Consider the following 21,783-nt stretch of genomic DNA (forward strand, 5'->3'; position numbering starts at 1 on the left):
GCAGCAAAGAAAAGATTAGACTTTATTAGAAAACTCATTTTTCTCCAAACTCCTTTCCCAGTTCTGACTGTGCAAGAACCAGACCACAGAAAGTGCTCCAGGAACCCAAACCTTCCAGCCATCAGACTGCGCTCTCCAGTCAGATCCAGGAGTTTTGCCCAATAACAGGCAGCTCAAAATCACCACAGAGTTCAGTGTAAAAACCACAAAGCTTAACACATTCTTACGAACACCAGCATATATAATTAGTATGCAAACAGAAACCTTACAGAGGAATACAAGGGGCTGTAAGGAGATTTTTAAATAGTTACTGTTGCACAATTGGAACTAGAGGAACCTCAGTCATGCTCTCTGGTCTGTGCAGTACACACAGTCAAACCAATGGAGCCTGTTCATCAATTTTGCCTTATGCCTGTGAGTTTGTCTGTTTGTTTTTCAGAGTATCATTGAAAATCTCAAACACAAACAGGCACATATTTCTAGCTTGCAAAAAATTAAAAGCTTACCACTGTTATTGGCTAAATCTAAGTAAGAAGCAAAATACTACTGAGAAACTGGATTCTTAACATCCACTAATCACCTGTCTTCCAGTTTTAAAAGCCCTGAAATTTATGTGCTTGTAATGCTTACAAGTAGCAGTAGCCTGTTAAATTTCCTTGGCATAAGAATAGAAGCTTCCTAAAATTAATTTTCTGCAATGCTGTCCCTGTTGGGTATCTTGCATAGTCCACCGAACATCTCTCTAAAGGCATGGGAGCAGACCACTGGCTTCTTTACCAATCGCATCAAGGGTGAGCCGGTACTGTTTTGCATGATATTTGAGAAATACAAAGCTCTGCAATACCACATGATTTCAGTGGCATCAAGTCCAGAAGAGGAAGCGGGTGGCTGGCAGAAGTGCAGGTAGAACATCACAGGCTTACCACCAACTCCCCTGACACCCACCAACAACCCCGTCCGCACGTACCTCAGCCTCTGCAGACACACCATTCTCAGAGCAGTGCCAGGCAAGGAACTTCTGGCCTGTGTAAAAGCTCCAGCCACCTGCCTTGTCCTGCACTGCTGTTCCCCGAAGCAGGACAGCTATCTACCAGGCTCACAGAAGATCCCACTGACACACAGCTGGCCAGCTCCATGAGACTGTCAACATCATAGCAGAGAGAAGAGAGTCAGTCTAAGAAAACAAGCATTTAATCAGGAAACGAGACGAGACAAGGGATAAGAAACTGATTACAGGAGAGTAATACCCCAGCCAAAAGAAACACGATTGTACGACTCGGAACGACCGGGATCAAAACATCCTATGAGCCAGCAGTGCCCAGTGAGGGACACTCCTGAGAAAGAGCCCAAGCACATCAGGGCCTCTGACTGCCCCAGCTCCGGCAGCTGCTGCAGAAAGCCACAGAGATGGCCCTGGCCCTGCTGCTCCAGTCTCAGCTTCTCTCAGCAGTAGGTGCTGAAAGGAATGGAGAGAGCACTGGCTGTGCACGGCAGTCCCAGCCTCTCCCGACAGGAGGTGTGTGGAGTAAGAGAAGTCCATACAAAAAAAAGAAAAAAAAAACAACAAACAAACAAAAAAAGTTTACATATTTATAAATGCCAAAATAAATATTTAAGACAGAATCCCCCACCCCTCTAACACGTGCGTAATCACACTGCAAACTGCTCGCAAAACAGCCTCCAGGGGCTCAGGGAAAAAGTGACTACACCACAGGGCAGCCAGCTCAACTTCCTTCTTGTTTCCTGATGCTTCGAAGCCTCCAGCCCACTGGGAAGGAGGAAGAAGAGCGAGCAAAGCAGAGCGCCAACACGCAACAGTGCTGGAGAGGAATGTCATGGTATAAATACATCAGATCAGTGGTTTCCAACAAGTTAAAACTAAAGTAAAAAAGACACCAGAAGGAAGGATGGTGTAAATGAAACTACAACTATGCAGGGCAAAGGGGTTTGTGTCCATGGAGCTCCGCCAGCTGTCACGGTGAGAAGGTGGTCATTTCCAGAGAGACCCTTTGCCACAGCTCCTTTGTCTGCTTGCTGCGCTTTAGGTTCTGGAGAATATCGTTAAACTGCATCATGCCCATGGGAGTCAGGCAGAAGGCGCTTCTGGCGCTGCGGATGGCATTCACAAAGTCATCGTAGTCAGCTGGAGTGAGATGGATCAGACGATGATGGATGTACTGGATGGGAACAGGGAAAGAGCCTTAAGGTATTTGCTCACCACCCTCATGCTGGTGACACTCAGAGCTCCTGAGGTGACACGTCACATGATCCTGCTACCCACAACAGGTCCCAAGATTCAGAGGCTCTGAGGACAGCTAGCCCAAAAGTCAGCAGTGCTGTATTTTACATGCTAACACAGCCAAGGCGAGTGTCCCCTCAGAGCACCAAAATGCACCACACAGCATCAGCAGGTGTTCTCTCCTTCATGATGACCAATTTGGGCCACAGTGCAGCACAGAAGGGGCAGCTAATGCTCTACCCCCCCAGCATCTAACCCTCAGACCATTCATTCTGCAGGTTATACATGGGGACCCAGCACACTCACTGGACATCTCCTTTGCTAAGGAGTATGGAAGGAGTAAGGCTTACCCTAAGCTGGGACAAAATATCTCTAGGTTTGACAAATTCACTTATATCAGCTTCTTAACTAAGGCCCCAAAACCGGATGATTTTAAGAAATCTATTTCCCAATGCAGTTTGGGAAAAGAGCTCAAGTAAAGAACCTGTCATTTCTCCAAAACATCATCTATGTGATAGGACAGCTAATCCAACCTGGACAGTATGTCTACAGAATCGCCCTTCCGGTCATTTAATCAAGAGAAGTAGGTACACGTGGGGTGTCCTGTTTACACTGTTTTAAGGAACAGGCAGCTCTGGTATTCCAGCTGGCTCACTGAAACACACTTGTCCTGTTTTCAAAAAATACTGAGATATCTCATCTGTACTGGTAGCTGACCAAGCCACTTCCACTATTAGTGTCAGCACTGGCATACCAGACAGCCATGCCAGGGCTTCATGACAAGGAGAAGACAAGCTACAAACAAGGAAACAAAAAAAAGAATAGGAAGAGAGGTGGACAGAGGGTCTGAAAATACAGCAAAGAAAAAGTACAGAAGTTAAAAGGTACAGGCAGCGTTTGGAGAGAGGAAGAAAGTGGACAGGGAACACAGAACCACTCATCATTCATGGTGGGCACAGGAGGTGAGAGGCCTTGGAATAAGCTGCACAATGAGGTCCTTTGTATGCAGCCGCCATACAGGCAAGCGATGCCTATGCTAGTCCCTGCTGCGGGAGGACACATCCAGCAATGGACCAGTTCAGCCACTGTCACACATGGCCCCATCCCTCTGTACATGTACACAGGCAGTGCCTGCAAGGCAGGCAATGGCCTGGCAGCTTTGGCAGGCAGGAAGACAGGCCACACATTACCTGCATATAGGCCTGTTGGCACCTCTGCACCAGTTGGTGGAAGGCTGGGGTGCGCAGGTGGTTGTGCACATGGGCAGGGTTGAGCCTCTGTAGAGCTTCCATGATGATCTCCTGAAGCACAAAAGGGCTCAGCACCCCCTTGGCTGCACCAACACAAAACTGATGCACATAGTTTACACCTGCACAGGAAGAAGCCAGAACAGCAGTGTTAAGGTCAGAGAAACACAAGAAATCAGGTACTTCCCAGCAAGAACCTGGATTTGGAGCGCCTTCTTCTCACTGTAATGTATCCTTCCAAGGCTTGGAGGAGACAGTCTAGCAAACTCATGGGGACAAGAGATCATTCTGATACACCCATCAGGAAGACTGAAAGAAAACTGATGTGCAAGGTAACTACAGAGGCAAGGACATACTGCATCTCCTCCCACTGCTTCTTGCCTCCCCATCTAGGGAGCATCTAGATGCTCCAGCACTTGGTCTTCATGGAGCCTGCCAAACTTCCCCACTGCTGCCTGCAGTGAAGCTCCCCCAGCAGCAGCAGGAGAAGCCACGTCACTCAACAGGCTGTTTGTAGAAGTCGGGGTTTATGTTCTTACTGGTGATGACAGAATTTAAAAAGAAAAAGAACCGACAAAAAAAGATACAAGAGCGAACTGGAAGTAAAAACAAAAAAAATCCCAAACAACTGGTGGTTTGAGCACCTATTGCTGTGAAAGGTCTTCACAGAAGGTATAAATATACATAAGAAAGAGGAATACCTACAAGATAGTGGAAAGGGAGAAGAAAACGCTGTTATAGAGTGGAAGAGATATAAGCTCTGAACTCTGTCCAACCCCACGCACTTCATCCAGTGCCTGAAAACTCAACAGCATGCTTACAGAACCCAGAAATGGGACAACTGCCTTGATGAAAGAGCAGCAGGGATCTTCTGAAACATTCTCAGAAATGGGATCAGATACTGGGCTCACCCAATCTCTGAAGTTGCACTCTTCTGAGAGCTATTTCCTCACCATGGCCCAAATCCCAGAAAGTGGATTTCTGCTGAAGTACTGGTCTGAGCCTTACCTAACTTCGCAGCTAACCCAAGAAGCCATTTTACATCCTCCGTGTAAGGTGGGCTGCGGGAGAAGTTGTTGGGATGGTCGTTGTGAGCTCTTCGGCCAAGCATCTCCAGAGCCAGCATCCCTGTGAGAAAGGGGCAGCCAGAGTCAAGCAGCACTTCTGCCCAGTAAGAGTCTAGCACTTCACCCACTGCAACACAACCTGACGGGCCTGGCATTCATCAGCAGAAAATTCCCCGCCTGCAAAGAGTCCAGAGGGAAACAAAAGGCTCATCTTGGAGCCTGTCACCACAGGAAGTATCTGCAAGAACATCTGGATCTGCTGCCATAGGCTGGGGAACGTGTACAGCCATCACACCTCACTAGAGCTGCAAATCAACACTCCACTAGCACCTACAGCAGGGTCAAACAGATAGTCCCAAAGGCTGCACTACAAGAGATGTCCTGAAAGCAATGCAATCGCTCCAAATTTTGCAGCAGAGAAGCTGCCCATAACAGTCTACTCAGCTGCAAGACAACAGGCCAAAACTGAGCTGCAGTACTGCCAATGTGCAAACATTTCACTAATTCCACTACAGTTCTACATGGAAATCCACCCATCTAAAAAGTATTAAAATACCAACAGACACTTCATGTCTTGATCTTCCCCACCACCATTCTCTCCTACTCAGGCTGTTAAATGTCTTTCACAGCTTACCACTTACTACTGTGATGTCTCCAATCACATCCACACCCCTTTCTGCCTAACAACCACTTTTTTCTATAGCTTTCAACAAAAAAAACTCAAGCAACTTGGAGACAGCCTTCCTTCCATTTTCTTGCTGTTTCTCTTCCTTTGTTGCCCTGTGCTGGCTTTGCTTATCTTAGAGGTTCCCTGTTCCTGCCCCACGTATCCACTGGGTTGGACCACGACTATGCATGAGTAGCTCACTGCAATCCAAGCTCAATCACCAGCCCCAAGACTGATATCCTTGTACCAACGGCAGTTCAGAGACTTCATTTCCTCCTAACCAGTGTGGCTGGGATAGGAATGCTAATTACACACCCACTCTCCACAAAATGTAAGATCCCTCCATGTGAGTCTTCAACAACCTACCTGAAGAGGCATAGGGCACATCCCTCTGTGCCTCTGAAGACTCAGCTGGTATCATTAAACTAGAGGTGTGCGTTCACCATCTGTGAGCAGCAGGAGCTGAACTTGATTTTTTCACAGTCATAACTTGCACAACCACATCCTCAGAGTCCCATCCAGACCCCTTTGCACACACCAGCTGAAAGGCAAGGTTCTTCCCACATCTAACACCCTCCGTTTCTGTTCTATTCTGATGGCTCTCTATAGCAACTGTTCAATCTTCTATTGCTTTGCCTCCACATATAATAATGAACTGGTGTTCCCCATGTAGCTAAGATGCCATCACCCCCAACAAGTGCAAATTGCCAAATGACAGTGAAAACCTGCAGCCCTGCCCTGAATCCCTCGAGAGGGGGCCATAGAAACCCATTTGGCCGTCCTTACCAACTCGGTATGCGGAGTGGAGGTAGTGCAGACCCTGGGGGCTCACAGGCTGACTGTGCTGCTCATCCTCGGCAGGAAAACCCCCTGTAACAAGGGAGTTGGGCTGTGAGGACAGACTTGTCAAGGAAGCTCCCTGAATCGCTGGGAATGTTGATCCTGCATGGACACTTCCTACTGAAGAGAGCAAAACAGCAGCATTAGGACCCACCACCAGCCTAAAAAGAAGGTTTACTGGGCCATCTTCTCCCTCACCTGACTGCCCCTGCCAATCTAATGTTCTGTTCCCCTAAACAGAACAATATATCAACCAAAAAACACAGACTTACAACTGAAATACAGTGGGCTAGGAATATCTCGTTTGCAAGCAGGTCCTGAAGGAGGTCAGTTATATGATTGTTCATCTCTTTTGCAGTACACTATGAACACGCACATCATTCATGTTTTACATGTAAATACATGTGTTGACTCAAATGTCTTTGCTATTATTAAAAGACAAGTCTGGTTCTGACTTCCTGCGCAAGGAAATAAGCATGTGCATTTCTACACCTAATAGAGAAACTGCTGAGGGAAATCATTGAGCAAGAACAGTATTAAATCACTCAAAGATCAATTCCAACACTGTGAGGTTCCTCCACTTCTGCTGTAAGACAGCTATGACTACATCCAGCTACCATGCGGGAAGAGCGTTACTGGAGGCTTGCCTCCAATCCACCCTCAGAAAAAACAGCCATTGCACACAGTGGCGGTGCCTACCAGCAGTGAAAGCAGCAAGGAAACTTGAGCAGCTCTGTCACTTTTAGACACTTAACTAGTATGAACAAAATCAAGGGAAATCACAGGAAAATCCATTACATTGTACCACCTCTACCCTGACAAGACACTCAAGTTCATCTAACTTCACCTCTCAAGAAAGGCATGGAGAGGAAAAAGCAAGGTTTGCTTGAGACCTGCAGAGCAGAGATGCCGTTAGGTGTGCACACATTGTTACCCTTATGTCACAGTTTCTCTGTGGTGCTCCTACACCAGCTTGCACCATGCTCCAAGTTTTAATTTTTCCTCTTCCCCCACCACCTCCAGCATTTTTTTTCATGTTTACTAGTGAATGGTGGTACACCTGAGAACAACACACCTCTCAGGACAGATCTGTCTGACTTCCTCAACCAAACAATCCACAAAGTGGGGCAAAATCCATGCTGCATTTGCAGTCTGGCCAAGAAGAATAATCCGTAAGAATGAGCTGAATTGTTACCACACGTCAAGTGTCATCACATAACTATGTACTCCAGGAACAGTGAAACAGTATTTTAGGAACTGAAACCAGAAGTTTATGCAAGCCATAAACAATGGCAACTGGAAAGGGCGGAGTTGTTTTTTCCTTTCATTATTTTAAGTGTTGTAGGATGAGTTAGCAGTTCTGGAAGATTCATAACTCTTTGGAGGAACACAGAAATGGTTTCTCACGATTAAGAATCACAGCATCAGCCCAGGACTAAGGCTGTCAACAAGTGATGCTCTTCAGATCCTGAGGCCTTCGGGACTATTCTAATTGCTTTTGCTCTGGCTTTTAGGCATCAAAATGCAAGATAAAAGTAACTGAAAAGATTCTTCTGATAATCTGGATACAAAGGAGGCCAACACAGCTCTAAGTTTTTTCTCATGTACCAGTCTTCCAGCACCTGATGACTTGCAAAGAACTGATAAGCAAATGGACAAACAGGCAAACATTACAGTTTCTCCAGTGAGAGGTAACAGACTGGGTCAGCCATGACCCACTGGTGCAAAACCCCGTGGCAATGAGGGCACATCCACAACTCAGTCAACGTCTGCTGTTCCAGTGCTGTACACTATTTGATGGGTCTGCACAAGAGCACTCCAGTCCCAACACAACACATGAGCAATCAATTTAGATTGCCATTGACATGATCCTGTCAAAACACCTGTCGTCTCTACAGAAGCTCCACATTTTTGGTATGAGCATGAAACACACCTGTTAGTGCTACTAGAGCAGAAGTCTGCCTGCTTCTTGCACTCCCTATTCATCTGATCCAAAAGAACCACAAGAGCCTGCTCAAGATCATCTATGCTCATCTTGCCCTAAGGGGAGGGGAAATAAAGCTCTAATAAGTTAGTCAAAAAGGACAGGAGGGCTCCAAACACACTTTGGTCTGAGCCCAAAATAATCTCATACTGGAAATTTAGCTAAATAGAAATTAAAGCTCCACTAGCTGAATCAGGTCCTATTATTAATCCCACTAACCCTGAGCATGCACATCTTTAAGCTGGGGTAGATTTGGTCAGAATTTCTCAGTGCAAGAACTGACCACCTGTGGTCAATGAGGGGCAGGACTTGACTGGGGTGCAGCTAGGAGCAGGGCAAATAAACCTGTGCTGTGCACAGCCCAGGGCTGTAACACTTACTCGCTACATTGGAAGACAGTGACAGTCCTGTCTCACTGTGATAGGGATGCACCGCAATCTGCGTCATGGATGGGACCGGCACACCAGGGAATGACACTGCTGTAGCTGCCAGTGACGGTGTTGTTACTGAATATGGGTACTGCGCTCCTATGAATGCTGGATGGACACCCTAAAACAGAAAACAAATAACGGTCATGTCTACTTGGTCTGACCTTTTAGAAGTAGTCCAAAACATAATGTCTCCACAGAAACCCCAGAGCATTGGAAGTCCAAGCTGACAGGGAGAAGGAAGCACAGGAAGAATCAGCACACAAATTACGTTGCACCACATGACCATTACATGTTCTTGCTCCTCCTCCTTTTAAATCTAATCAGTCTGCAGAAACCCACTCCAACAACTTTCAAAAATATGCAGAGGTTGAAATAAACTTTGATTTCCCTCTGTAGTCTCTATTCAGCCTGCAAGTTCTCAAGAAGGCAAGCTCTCTGTCCAGTACCTTCTGAGAAAATATAGAGCAATAAAAATTAATGTATTGATGTATTACACATAATGTAATGATGTATTACATTTTATATTATCTTGAGACTTTAAATGCACCCACAGAAGCCTTCTTATAATGCAAAAGCTGAGCTGGGGAGTCAAAGTAACCAGCACAAATCAGCAAGTAAGTAAGAGGAGAAACAGGATCTCGAGCCATAGCAGGTCTGAGCCCCACGCTCCCTCCAGTCAGAGGTACTCCCTCTGCAAGCAGCCACACAAGGTCACCGTAAATGAATAAGGCACAGGCAAAACTCACCTGGGGGTACGCTGAGCCAGGCACCGGGAAGACAGCTGGACGTGGCATGTGCTGGATGGTGTGTCCAATATACTGGGGGTTACAGGGGATGTGAGTCTGAAGGGTGGTGTAGGGGTGGAGGCCCTGCGTGTGTGTGTGTGCCATCGCTGGCCCTGCCATCGTATGCTGCTGGTACATGGTTGACCCCACGGAGATCACCGGCATGACTGTTGCTGCTGCGGTCACCGCAGCTGCCACTGTTACAGTGGTCGGCTCAGAGGTCACCCTGTTGTCTGTCAACCCACGCACTGCTTCCGAGGCAGCCCGTGCGCCACTGGCACTGCAACCAGTGGCACCTTCTCTCTGGGCTGGGGTCCCACCAACAGTTTGTTCATAAAGCCAGTACCACTGGTGAGCTACTTCAAAGAGGACTTCTGGGTACACACCACCTCCTTTGGCTGCTTCTTCTACTGCCATACAGGCCTTTTCCAGCATCAGATTGTCCTAGAGGGTGGAAAGAAAAGCAGAAGTGAAAAAACACAAAATCAGAAATATAAGAAGGCAAAACAACAATAGGAGAAAAGTATAAGGCACTTGAAAATGACTGGCACTATGGGGAGCAGACAGATCATAACTATGCAGCAGAATAACCAGTTATTCATGAGATGAGAAATCCGCAAGACTGGGATTAAGACTGTCCAGTAGCAATGAAGCCAATCCCACAAGTAACACCACGTCCTTGATGCTGGAAATCAGCTTGTGCTTAGCCAGCCCCCGTGTGATGCTCACCTGTTCTTTACACTGCACCAGAGCCCTCTGGATCTCATTTGGGTTCAGGGCATGAGCATGGGGCAGGCAGCTGAGTGCCAGTTCAGCAGCTGCCCGCACCATGTTGGAGTCTCTGGCCCGTGAAGCTCTGTCTGCCAATGACGCCACCTCTGGGGGAGTGAGATGTCCATCCCAACACTCCACCAAGATGTTCAAGGCTGCACTACCAATCTCCATGGCCTGCCCTAAGAGTAAAAGAGAAGACTCTCACACCACTGTATGCCCAGCACAGTTCCAGTCCGCTTTCGCCTAACAGGAGATGCGCTCCCCACTTCCTTCAGAAGTGGCTACAGAGCCCAGCTGTTCCCCTTGGTTTTTAAGTCATATTTAGTCTCTTTCTCCCAAAACAAAGGACAGGCAAGAGCTGTCATTAAGCAAGCAGCGAGTGATGTTAAAGTTAAGCTAAAGATATATTTGAGATAGTGATAGGAACTTGCTATAGCTGACTTTAGTTCCCACAAATCACAGTCTGGACTGTTGCTCTATTTCCATCACATCAGAAAAATGCCAGTTTTCAAGGGTGTGCTTTTCAGGCTCTAGAAGCCATGTGGATAGAAAGCAGGTAGTAGGCCTGGGTGCAAATAGAAGCAGGAGAAAAGTGTTCAGCAGACCCCTAAAGGAGAAGCTAAGACTAGTTTCTGTGTGAGTAGTGGTCTACAGTTCTGAGGACTGAAGGATGTTGCAGTACAAACAAGAATAAACAGGTCACAAGAACTTTCCAGGCCAAAACAAAGCACCATCATGTAAATCACTGGTGCTCAGATTGTACTGCCAGCTGTGCCAGCAACGTTACATGGATACCACAGCACATCAACATCACCATTTTTGGGCATAAGCTGACCTCCCTCCCCCTCTTTCCTGCCCAAAAGTAAGCTTCCCAATAAAGTTTTGCTGTAACCTGTGATCCAAGAGACATGGGAGGAGTAAGTTCGAGAGAGCCAGTTGGGAGACACAAAGTTGTGCAGCCCTAGTGCATACAGTCCAATCTCGAAGGCGCAGAGGTGAAGGTTGCGGTGTGGTCCCTGGTGCCCACCACTGGAGGAAGGGTGGGTGAAGATGGAGGTACTGCTATTTCCACCTGCTTTGATAAGGACTGTCTTGGCCAATTCAAAGTAGAAGTGAGCAGCTGCCTCCGAGGGCTGGTTTGGGACATGAGGAGCATGGCTCTCCAGCCGCCTCCCTTTATACCTAGAGGAAAAAGATAGAGGAACCTGTCAGACAGCAACAAGTATCTGAGGTTCACTAGCTGGGGTGCAGAGTTCCTGTCTTCAGGGTCCAGAGGAAACAAAACAAACAGTCCCAAGGAAGTACTTCCTGATGCATGCATGCTAGTTCCCTGACACCAGGCCTAGAGGCTGCCTCTGCATTGGTATCATTCATTACCTGCCAACTTCAACAGTCTTTGCACGGGCTCCCCCACTGGCTCTCCTGCTGCCACTGGAAGAGGAAGATCCCAGTGAATCACTTGAAGAACTGCTGATGCTGTCACTGTCCTGTCCTCTGCCCCACGATGTTGTCGCCCATCCTCCACGTAGCGGACGCCGACTGAGCGTTGGAGAACTGTCAGAGGTGGTTTCAGGAGCGCTGCTGTCAATACTAGCCATGCCTACAACACCAGAAACAACACAGTAATGTCACCAGGGCTAGTAAATGTCATGTGGGTGGGTAAACTCTCACCCACATCACCTACAATCCCTACTAAGATCAGTCATGTCAGTGATAGTCAGCCTCACAGCTGCCAGGCATTCAACTTTGCAAATTAAGAGAGATCAAATTAGTCCATTTGGCCACAGATATCAGTGTCATTTTGCAGTTCTCATATTAAAAACCAGAAGAGTCCAAGAACAATGTACTTCTCCCTTCACACCATCCCACCCCCTCGCTCCATCTGCCAAGCTTTGTGGCAGAGTATTACAATAAGAAGCAAATATACACACAAAGTCAAGTTCCACAGATTGTATGAGAATAAAGAAAACCCTTCTGGTATACACTGCACAATTTACACAAAGTTTCTTCACATCCTCAGCCTCTAACTTATGCCCTTCCCAAGAGAGATGCAGAAAGGCAGCAGCTCCTCTTTATTTGTTTCTGGACCCAGGAGCACAGTGCTCTACTCCAAGAGTCCAGCAATCATTCAGCTCCAGATAAATAATCCAACACACAGAACATATCTGCTGTGAGAAATGTGTGGTAACTTGCCATACAGAAGGGGGCAGGAAATCTATGGGGCAAAACCTATTTCTCCATGCCAGACACCTCAGAGACAATCAACTGCTTCTGTAGTACAGGAAGGGCTGACAATGGGAATGAAAGAGCAAGGGAATTACCCAAACTCCAGTGGGCTGCCTAGCACAGCACTGGACACTGTATGAACGAGTCAGTTCCTACCTGTGTGTTTCTTCTTCTGCCTGACAGGTGAACCCCAGCATCTCCCGTTGTATCCACCTCGGCTTCCAAGGGCCAGGCGACTGGGAACTTTTCCCTCTTGCTTCAAGACAGTGGACTCTGCAGCTGGCTCACAGGGGGACCTCTGAGAGCTCTCTGCATAAACAGGACAGTGACATGGTAAACATAATGACTTGTTTCTGTAGCTCTAAAAGCAGATGTACCCATTTAAAAGATTTAAACATCAAAAGATGGAGAATTTTTATAAAATTAGTGGTATTTACAAGCAGGATTATCTCAGTTTTCTTTCAGGATCAAGCATATTACCCAACACCAGGCCAAGAACATTTCATCTTAACTCAAGATTTGGAAAATTTGCTGCAACTACAGAAAAATTTTAGAATAGAAATGCTCCAGGTACCCTACCCTTATTGCAGTCATCCTTAGCTAGTATTGATCTCTTTAGGAAGAGTTAAGAGGACATCTGCTTTCCAACAAATGCTGCTGTGATTGCCACCGAAGTGAAGGCACAGCTTCAAGAAAACCGCATTTATCTCCAATGCCCTTCAGCAGTCGTAGTTATTTGTCTTGCATGAAGGTACCTGACTCACTGTATAACTTTTTGAAATCCTGCCCCACGTGATACCAACTTAGAAGATGGCATCACGGTAGTTTTATGTTAAATGGTAATACAACTGGCTAAGATAGGAAAACCTGAAAATTAGCTTGAATTTCTATGCAACAACATGTACTAAAACGGATACGGCCAAACAGGTAACAGGCAAATGATATTCTAGTAACCACCAAGCAGCCAGATGGCAATATAAATCACTCTGCCTACTTCCCAAAAAAGACAAAAAATGTACAGTTACAGTTTTGCACTGACTAAAGAAGGGTTTCAGCATAGTCCTTACAAAGCACCTCTTACCCTGTGCACTCTTCTCCACAAAGTTCTCAGGACTGCTCTGGACTGCAGTGCTTACAGCAGCTTGCTGAGCGACAGAAGTCCCTGGGAGTTGCTGGATCGCTGCAGCGGACTGGGCAGCATGTTTGGAAGGAGATTTTTGATTTGCTACTGTAGGCTTGCTAGATGAGTAGAAAGAACTCAGGGTCTGTGGTTTGTGAGTTTGACTCTCTCTGTCTAGGAGTTTGTCTAAAATCTTTAACAGCAACAGGAAAAGAAAAAAAAAAGGAAGAAAAAAAAAAAAAGATGCATTACACTGGGACATAGAGGGGAAAGTACCAAACCAGCTCCTGGCAGACAATGAATTCCATTTGGTTGGAGAAAAAAGAAAATGTTTATTCTCTAGAAAGTAGGCATCATCTTCCTGCGCTGAAGACCAGCAATGCACAGCTGAGAGATGTGTGGCCTGCAGTACAAAAGAAGCAAGGATTCATTTGTACTCAGTAATATCCCCATTTTCTCTTCCAAAAGCCACTGGCTTTACTTGGAAAATACTCAAACCTCATAATACAGAAGTAATTCTGGTACATAAAGGACAGAATAGAGGACTCCATATTTAGTTCTGCCAATCCTTAGTGTTCTTGTTTAAATCACCAACAAATCTTTACACACCATCCAAAAAATCCTAGCATACCATTACCTTTTGAGACTTTCAAACACTAGAGAAACTGCTTTCTACCAGCCTACAATAACACTTTCTTATCCTTATTTATTACCCAATTAGGGAACAATGCATGACCACATTTCATGGGTTTGTCCATTTCTACTGTTCATTTTCCACATAAAATGAAGACAAGTGTGACAGAGCACTTATTTGCAGATGACTGATATCAAGAGTGTCCCTGTTATTCCCTATAGAAGAGTATAGCAAAAGTGCTTCTACTTTAGGAGACAGAAAGACACTAATAATATTCTTGCTGGGTAGAAGTGCTTCTGAAAATAAAATATTAATAAAACCCTTCCTAAAGCTTCGGTTTTCTTTTTTTTTTTCCCCCTTTAGGGTGGGAAGCAGAGCTTTACTATCTGTCTTGCATAGAAAATTAAGGCATAGGTGGACTAAACTAGTATAACAAAGAGGTCAAAGATTAAGAAACAAACGCTTTGCTAGATATACTGTTCTGCAAGCCAACATCCATGCAGCAAACCAGAACAATGCCCAGACCACATACGCAAAGCACACTGAAAACCCCTGGGACAAAGGACCTGTTTTAGCAGGTAAGCAAAAGCATTAAAATCAGTGAGAACGTGTTTCCCAACTGGACTTTAAGAAACCCACAGAAAGAGTGCCTCTGCCAGGGCCAGGCACACTGTGCAATCAGATGTTGCAACAGTGAAGAATATAAACACTGCAACATAACCTGTAAATCGTCAGTATGTGACAAAGCAACTTATGCTCACTGGCAAAACTACCAAATCCATCAAAACCCAAACATTATTTGCTTTGCACCTCGCTCTCCCTTTTTAAAAGGAAACTCACCTTCTTCAGCTTAGACTGATCATCCTTGTAAGTAATCATCAGGGCTAGAGCCAGATCCCCCTTCTCCCTTCGGGTGCCTTCACACAACAGAGGATGTTCTGCTTCACTGACAGTTGTTTTCATGCCTGCAGGCCAGACAAGAGGGGAGGAAGATAGAAGTGAGCCCACGGGACCACACCACATCTTGAGCACTATCTATACCTCAGACTATTTTATTCACTTCCCTGTCACAGACAAAAGATTGTTTTCCCCCTATTTTTCTGTTAACTTCAGAAATATGTCATGAATAAAGAGGAGCTGCTGTCTGTTCCCAGACTACTAAGCTTGCTACAACAGTCAGAATAACCAGAGGAAAAAAAGTCCAGGCAAGCCCACAACTCCATCTTGAAATAAACTGCAGATGCTACAAGCCAGAATTCCCACACCATAAAGAACTCATCTTTCTCCTTTCAAAGAGGAGGAAACAGAGGACAGGCCTTGTTTAATCTATTCTATTCCTTTTTGCATGATGCTTTAAAACAGGCATACAGTATTGTCAACATATATAACCACTGCTTTGTTGCTGAAGATGATTAATGAGGCAAGAATCCAATAATATGCTAAGATGTTGAATTACATGATAATGCTTGAGAGTACTTCTGTTAAGTCTTTCATTATCGGTGTCTAATGTCTTCTGAAATGATTGTGTTTTGTTCTCTGAAACTGTCCATCTCCATTAAAACACAAGCAATACATCTTCCATGGTAAAAGAGCACAAAGAAAGCTAAAAATCATGTTAGTAATTTAACATTCGGTTCCTGTCCCATATTCCCCTTCCATTTTTCACGGCTTTGCAAAGGCACCTCAGCCGTGGCATGCAGAATCCTTCTGCATCTGGTTCTGACAAACTGTGCAAACACTTTCATTTCTGCACCAAACTGGAATGAACTACTAACTCTCACCATCCAAAATCAGGCAGGATGCAGAATATGGATGAAGAAATACTTTTCTTGTCAAAGATTCTTACCAAGAGCAGCAACAGCTGCCTCAAAACCAAGCTCTTCATCTCCAGGCATTTCATTATTCCAATTACGGCTTGGGGGTCTAGAGCCTGTAGGGGAAACCACTGAAAGAAGACAAGAGAATTGGTGCTCAGCTTTCAAAACCAGGACCTAAAGGTAAAAACAATTTGTGAAAGCTTTCTGAATTTGCAGAGCTTCCTGTGGTCCTATTCCTAGCCTTGTACCAGTTTCAAGACCACAGCACTGTCTTAGGTTTTTTTTCTCCTTTCTCTCTCCAAACTCAGAAGACTTCAAACGAGGAAGCTATATTGCCAAGTCAGTCTTCTAATCCCAGGTTATGTTCTTTTTAAAATACTATATTTATTATTAGCTTCGTCTGGATATATCCAGCATAAGAGTAGAAAAGTCAGTATTTCATAACTATTTTACAAACACACACAGAGTGCTGAAAAGTGGTAAGTTCCCAGTTGTTTTCAAATGTAAACAGGAGACACAGTTCCATTGGGGCACAAAGTACCTCTAAAGCAACACAGAGGGAAGAGCAAACAAGAGTGTGTGAACAATCAAGATTAGGTTGTTCTTATACAGAAGACAGTTTATCTTTGAAAAACCCCTCAAGACCTGGCATCTCAGAACATTCCCTTCACACACTCGAGCCAATACAGACAGTACCTGGAGTGCACAGGACATCAAATATAAAGCTAGCCAACATCAGAGGCAGGACTGGACGGTAATCACATAACGTCCCTTCTCGCAGTTCTTCAGCTCTTCCTCGAATAGTGTTCATCTCATTAGTGCCCAAGGGAATCTTCTTCAAGAGGGCTACAATCTCAGACTCCTGATATGCCAGCTTCACCTGGTAGCATCCACAAGGAAACAGAAGCAGCTCTCAGCACAGGCCTAAGGGCAATGGACCATTTTTCTCTACACATATGTTAACGTACAGCAATAGTTTTTATTGGATCATTAAATTATAGTAACCCTTAGCATGCTAGACACCTTTACCATTCTCTCCACACTGAACACAGATTTTCAAATCTAATACGAGTCTTGCCTCACACTTATACACAATTCTTTTTTACTCTAATTATCACTCCTGAGCTGCACACAGGAAAAAAAATGCATCAGTTTTAATAAGAACATCAAGATAAGCATTTGACTGCATAAATCAGCGGAAAAGGTGATTGCTCTTAATTGTAGGAAAATAAAAGATGCTATGTTAAGTAATATTTGAGATAACAGGGACTGACTAGCAGAAGAATGGGCACAGGGTGGCAGCATGCGTGTCACCAAGATGAAGACCATTACATTTCACTACTCTTGCCATTCCTGCATCCTCTCCATTCTAAACATGTGAAAGTGGGTTGTTTTCTCCTAGGCAGCTGGTGACTGCCGATCTCACAATCTTCTAATCAGATCGTAAGAAGTACAGATAATCATTGCAACAAGTGTAGCTGGTGGATACCTAACAACACCACACACCTCCAGCGACTGCACAACCCTGCAGTGAAAAGCAACGTGGCTGCAAATCACACAGACGAGGTCTTAACTGGACACTCTTCTAAACAGGAAGCCAAATAGTAATCAAGTAGTATCCAAAATAATATGCCTGCACAGTGCACATGTTCATTTGCCAAAGAATGAGGTATCAGCAAGAGCAACAATTTCCAAACATCTAACAATTGCATCAATTCACCCTAAGGAATAAGTTTCATCTTACTTCACCAATGGAAATACAGACAATTCCATTTACAAATGGCTTTATTTTCCCCAGATTAGCCAAGCAAACTGGAAATATATTTAATACAAGAAGTAAGCTGTTCTAAGAGAAATAATATATTTATAAAAGATTTTGTAATCATTGAAATATTTTCAAGCCTTCATATGAAATCAAACATCTGTTGGCACAAGAGGTCTGAGCTTCCTATCAATGAAAGTAGTGCCACATGAAATGATATTTCTAATAATTTTGCTGGCAGGTCAGCGTGTGCTAATGTGATGTGCACACAGACCATTTAATCCCACTGCTATCATTTTTAAGGAAACACATAAAAGCCTAATCAAACTTCAGGAGTTGAAATGGGAACCACACGTGCAAAAGCATTGAAGTATCACAATGTTGTTGAAGATGTTTCTTACCTCCAGAGCCTTTGTAGAGGCTGGTGGTCTCTGCAGCTCCAGAGCAAACATTCCTATTCGGAAGGCCAGGTTGTGGTACTCCAGCCGCTCACTCAGCACAGTCAGCAGGAAAGCAGCTTTAGACAAGGTGTTGGTTGCCATCCATGTCTGTTTGCTGGTTGATACCTTGTTCTTTTTGCCCTGTTTGAAGAGGAATTTGTCACAAGACACTTTCCTAAACATCCTGAATGACTCTATGGTTGTCCTCTTACCCTTTACAATAATCAGTAGACAGGAGAAAGAATAAAACACTTTAAATTTTATTCCCTTTGCTAAGGAATCACAAATCCCAGTGGTTACTGATGAACATCATTCCTTCCCCTATCTCACCCTGGCACAACACAGTGGAAGAGGCGGCCTGTTGCTAAGACATACGTCTACTATTGTATTGATGCTGTGCATCAGATGTTGCATGCCTGTCCCTTCCAAGGGAACCCTTTCATACAACAAACACTGCCTAGTGCTACTACAAGTGTTTTTCCAGAAGTTCACGCTTATTTCTTTCCAACCCTCTATCCTGAAACAGCAGAACTTCTAACATTTCCAGTGGTGTACATTACGAAATACGAGACTAAGGTTTTGGAGAGGATCACAAGAAACAGGCAGGTCACCTGCACAGAGCTGCACAAAAATCAAGACTTCTTGCGGCTGCTGTATAATCCCATAGCACGCAGTAGAAGGCATATCTTAAACAAAACATCCTTTGAAGCTGATGTTAAATAAAATGGAGCGTTTTGTTACACCAGATTTAAAAGAGATTCCTAAATTAGTTGCAGCTTTTAACAGGAAAAAAACAAAAACAAAAACAAAACAAAGCAAGCTTCTCTCTGAAGCACACGGAAAAGTGAAGAGACTTTTAACTAAACTCAAGTTTCTGAAGACTCCAAGTCCTGCTTAATGGCCTCTTATTTTCTTTCTCCCTTTTATTCATGCTCAGCAATCAGGCACAGTAATGACATCCAGAGAAATTCAACTCAGAGGAAGCATCATTGTGTGGCCCTAAATCACAGCTAGTGAGAAGTGCCTGGGAATGCTGTTGTATCCATCCCTTACATTCCTTCTAACTTACCCTCTACCCCCAAAACTACACCAGCTCTCTCTCTACCTTAGTTGGTGGCTGCTCCACTTTTAGATCTGGTGGGTTGGCCAGTAGGTCCCTGGCAAGCTCTACAGTTAAGCGGCATGCTTCATTACCATATCCATGTGCGTACAAGGCCTCTGCACAGGCAAAGAGGATCTGCAACAAAGAACAGATGGTCATACTCAAACCACACTCCTCCAGGCTGGAGTTAGCCTACTCAAACCACTTGTCTCAAAGACTCTGCAAACACAATTTACAATTAACTTCAGCAGCAAGTGTTCTCCGGGCCCTCCTTTCCTGGACCTCTTCCACCATCCCTTCCGGTTTTCCCCTAAAAAGCCTTTTCTTCATGATTTAGTCCAATCCTCCCTCCAAGTGCTACAAGAGATTGGTGAATTAACTCAGAGAGTCCCTAAAACCCAAACCAACTGACTAGAACTACTTCCATGCATCTCCAGCTGCTTGCTCATATAGATGCAAGCTCTAAACTCATTTTATTAGAGGAATGTGACACAGTCTATTTATGTTGCCTCTGGCTTTCCAGATTCATAGTGAGTTGCAGAAGTGAAAACCATCCCGCTGGCTTTAGACATTGTGGACCAAGAAAAGTAGCCAGTGTTCTATCTCTGCACTGACTCATGGGTAGTGGCAAAGTCCCTATTGGGGGCTGTTACAGCAATGGAACCGAAGCAACTGGCAGCGCAGAGGCAAACCCATCCAGGCTGCCCCATTGCAGCAAGGTAGTGCTGCCCAGCTCGGGAAGTTGGTTGTAAAAGTACATCACGTAGATGTCCACGCACCCAAGAGTCGGGCCACTGAAGAACCCAAGCCAATCAGCATGTGGATCAGGCTGCTGAGACTGGAGGGGCTCAGGTGGAACTGGACTGGCAAGATAAGGGTGAGTTAGTTATGGCCCGGTGGGCCCATGAGACCTCAGGCCATCGAGGAAGAGACACAACACACAGATGGGCTGGTGACTGAGGGGTGGACTTGGCCAATGGACACTATTGCACATGTTGCCCATGAATGTGAAACATGTGCTGCTATCAAACAAGCCAAGTGGTTAAAGCATCTCTGGTATGGAGGACAACAGCTGAAATATAAATACGGGGAAGCTCAGCAAATTGCTTCTATCATGCTCCCACAAACCCACCAAGACAAGAGCCATGTGCTTAGAATGGTGGAAGTACCCATGAGTTTGGTGTTGTTTGCTGTTTGTTTTGTTTTGTTTTTCTTCACTCTCCTCCCCATTCCACTGACAGTTGGGGGTGAGCAAGCAGCTACATGGTGTTTAGTTGTCGGCTGGGGTTAAACCATGACGCTGTGATGTATGCAATACATAAAAGTGTAAAACAGTGTTCTGAACTAGATTCAGCTCACCTCCATCCGGTTCTCCTGCTCCAGAGGCTTTATACCAGCAAATATATCTTGTTCCTCTTCATTTCCTCCTTCAGCTTTGTCATCATCTTCCTTGGCTACCTCTTGTGGATTTAGATAGTACACCTGGTAATCGTCTTCCTCTTCTCCATCATCTCCTCCCCCCGCTGCACCATTCTCTCCCACTTCTTCTGCCTTCAGGCCCACACCACTGCTGTTCTCATCTGCAGAAGGCAGGTCATCATCACCACTACCCATTTCCCCCACAGGATCCTTGGGCGATTTCTTGGCCATGGAACTGCTCCTGACACTGGGCTCAGGTCCCTCAGAGAAGTACACCCCACCATCCTCCTCAAAGGTGTCCCTGTAGCTCCTGCTCAGTGGGCTTTCCGTAAAACTAAAAGTATTGCTGGCTTCTGCCCCCAGAGCCAAGCTGCTGTCATCCAGACTCATCTCTGCCAAGTCCGGCTCCAGGGAGCTGTCTTCACTGCTCATGCGGCGTTTCCCACTGTGCTTACTGGTCAAGCCTTTGCTCACTGGTAACTTCGCTTTGCCCACTGCAGTCTTATACACAGCTTTATCACCTTCTGCTGAAAGTCGTCTCAGAACCCTTTGTGGCGTTTCAGAGACAACTTTCCGCTTTCCAGTAAGTTCCTTCGGACGAACTGCAGGCTCCTGGGGGGAGGGACGCAGCCTGTCCCCAGGCTGCAGACATGGTCCCCCAGGCTCCTGTCCAGGGGTTCTACCAGCCTCAGAGGCAGTTTCTGCACACTGCAACCGGCAGCTCCTTTGCTGAATGGCCTTGACCCAACAGAAAGAGTTCTTCTTGTCAGTGCTGCTATATGTGATCCCAGGAATGGGATAAGCTTCCTCCCAGTTGAAGTAACAGGCTTCCACAGCTGGCTTGAAACCCTGGAAGAGCTTCTCCAGTGATTTCTTGTGCTGACCCCTCTTAACATTATCTATGACTTTCAGCTGCCACTGTCTGAGCTGTGAGCAAAGGTCCCTGCGCCTAAGAAAAGAAGTAAGAGGACAGGTTAGAAAGCAGACACAAAATGCACCTGTGACAAACTACCCCTTAACCCACAGAACGCCACCTCCTTTTTGTCAGAAAAATCTGTTAAATTAAGTGTACACAGCAGTAGTAAGAAGACAGGCTGAAAAAAGGAAACAGGTATGTATAATAACAACCAAGTCCTAGACAAGCCTACGACACAGAAAGAAAACGTGAACAGTACCAACATGAAAGCACGATACAAACAGGGAGGTTTAAAAATGAAATACTGTCTGTC

At 45.3% G+C, this 21,783-nt stretch overlaps 1 protein-coding gene across 2 annotated transcripts in view; it reads right to left on the reverse strand.

The window, feature by feature from the left end:
* Positions 1-1,169: 1,169 nt before the first annotated feature.
* ZSWIM8 (zinc finger SWIM-type containing 8) overlaps positions 1,170-21,783 on the reverse strand; it is a 59,597-nt gene continuing 38,983 nt past the window's right edge. Inside the window, exons 10-26 of one of the 2 annotated variants that reach the window (XM_065843582.2) lie at positions 20,495-21,503; positions 19,139-19,270; positions 17,995-18,174; positions 16,528-16,711; positions 15,861-15,959; positions 14,855-14,979; positions 13,342-13,573; positions 12,417-12,569; positions 11,412-11,634; positions 10,927-11,216; positions 9,990-10,213; positions 9,222-9,704; positions 8,425-8,593; positions 6,007-6,180; positions 4,495-4,614; positions 3,430-3,608; positions 1,170-2,177 (exon numbers count right to left, since the gene is read on the reverse strand). In XM_065843582.2, the coding sequence (XP_065699654.1) occupies positions 1,974-2,177; positions 3,430-3,608; positions 4,495-4,614; positions 6,007-6,180; positions 8,425-8,593; positions 9,222-9,704; positions 9,990-10,213; positions 10,927-11,216; positions 11,412-11,634; positions 12,417-12,569; positions 13,342-13,573; positions 14,855-14,979; positions 15,861-15,959; positions 16,528-16,711; positions 17,995-18,174; positions 19,139-19,270; positions 20,495-21,503 (4,180 nt within the window). In that variant the 3' untranslated portion in view covers positions 1,170-1,973. The remainder of the gene's footprint in view (positions 2,178-3,429; positions 3,609-4,494; positions 4,615-6,006; positions 6,181-8,424; positions 8,594-9,221; positions 9,705-9,989; positions 10,214-10,926; positions 11,217-11,411; positions 11,635-12,416; positions 12,570-13,341; positions 13,574-14,854; positions 14,980-15,860; positions 15,960-16,527; positions 16,712-17,994; positions 18,175-19,138; positions 19,271-20,494; positions 21,504-21,783) is intronic. The other variant, XM_071811823.1, reaches the window with a different exon arrangement.

This window comes from Patagioenas fasciata, chromosome 8 (assembly GCF_037038585.1).
Source record: "Patagioenas fasciata isolate bPatFas1 chromosome 8, bPatFas1.hap1, whole genome shotgun sequence".
NCBI lineage: Eukaryota > Metazoa > Chordata > Aves > Columbiformes > Columbidae > Patagioenas > Patagioenas fasciata.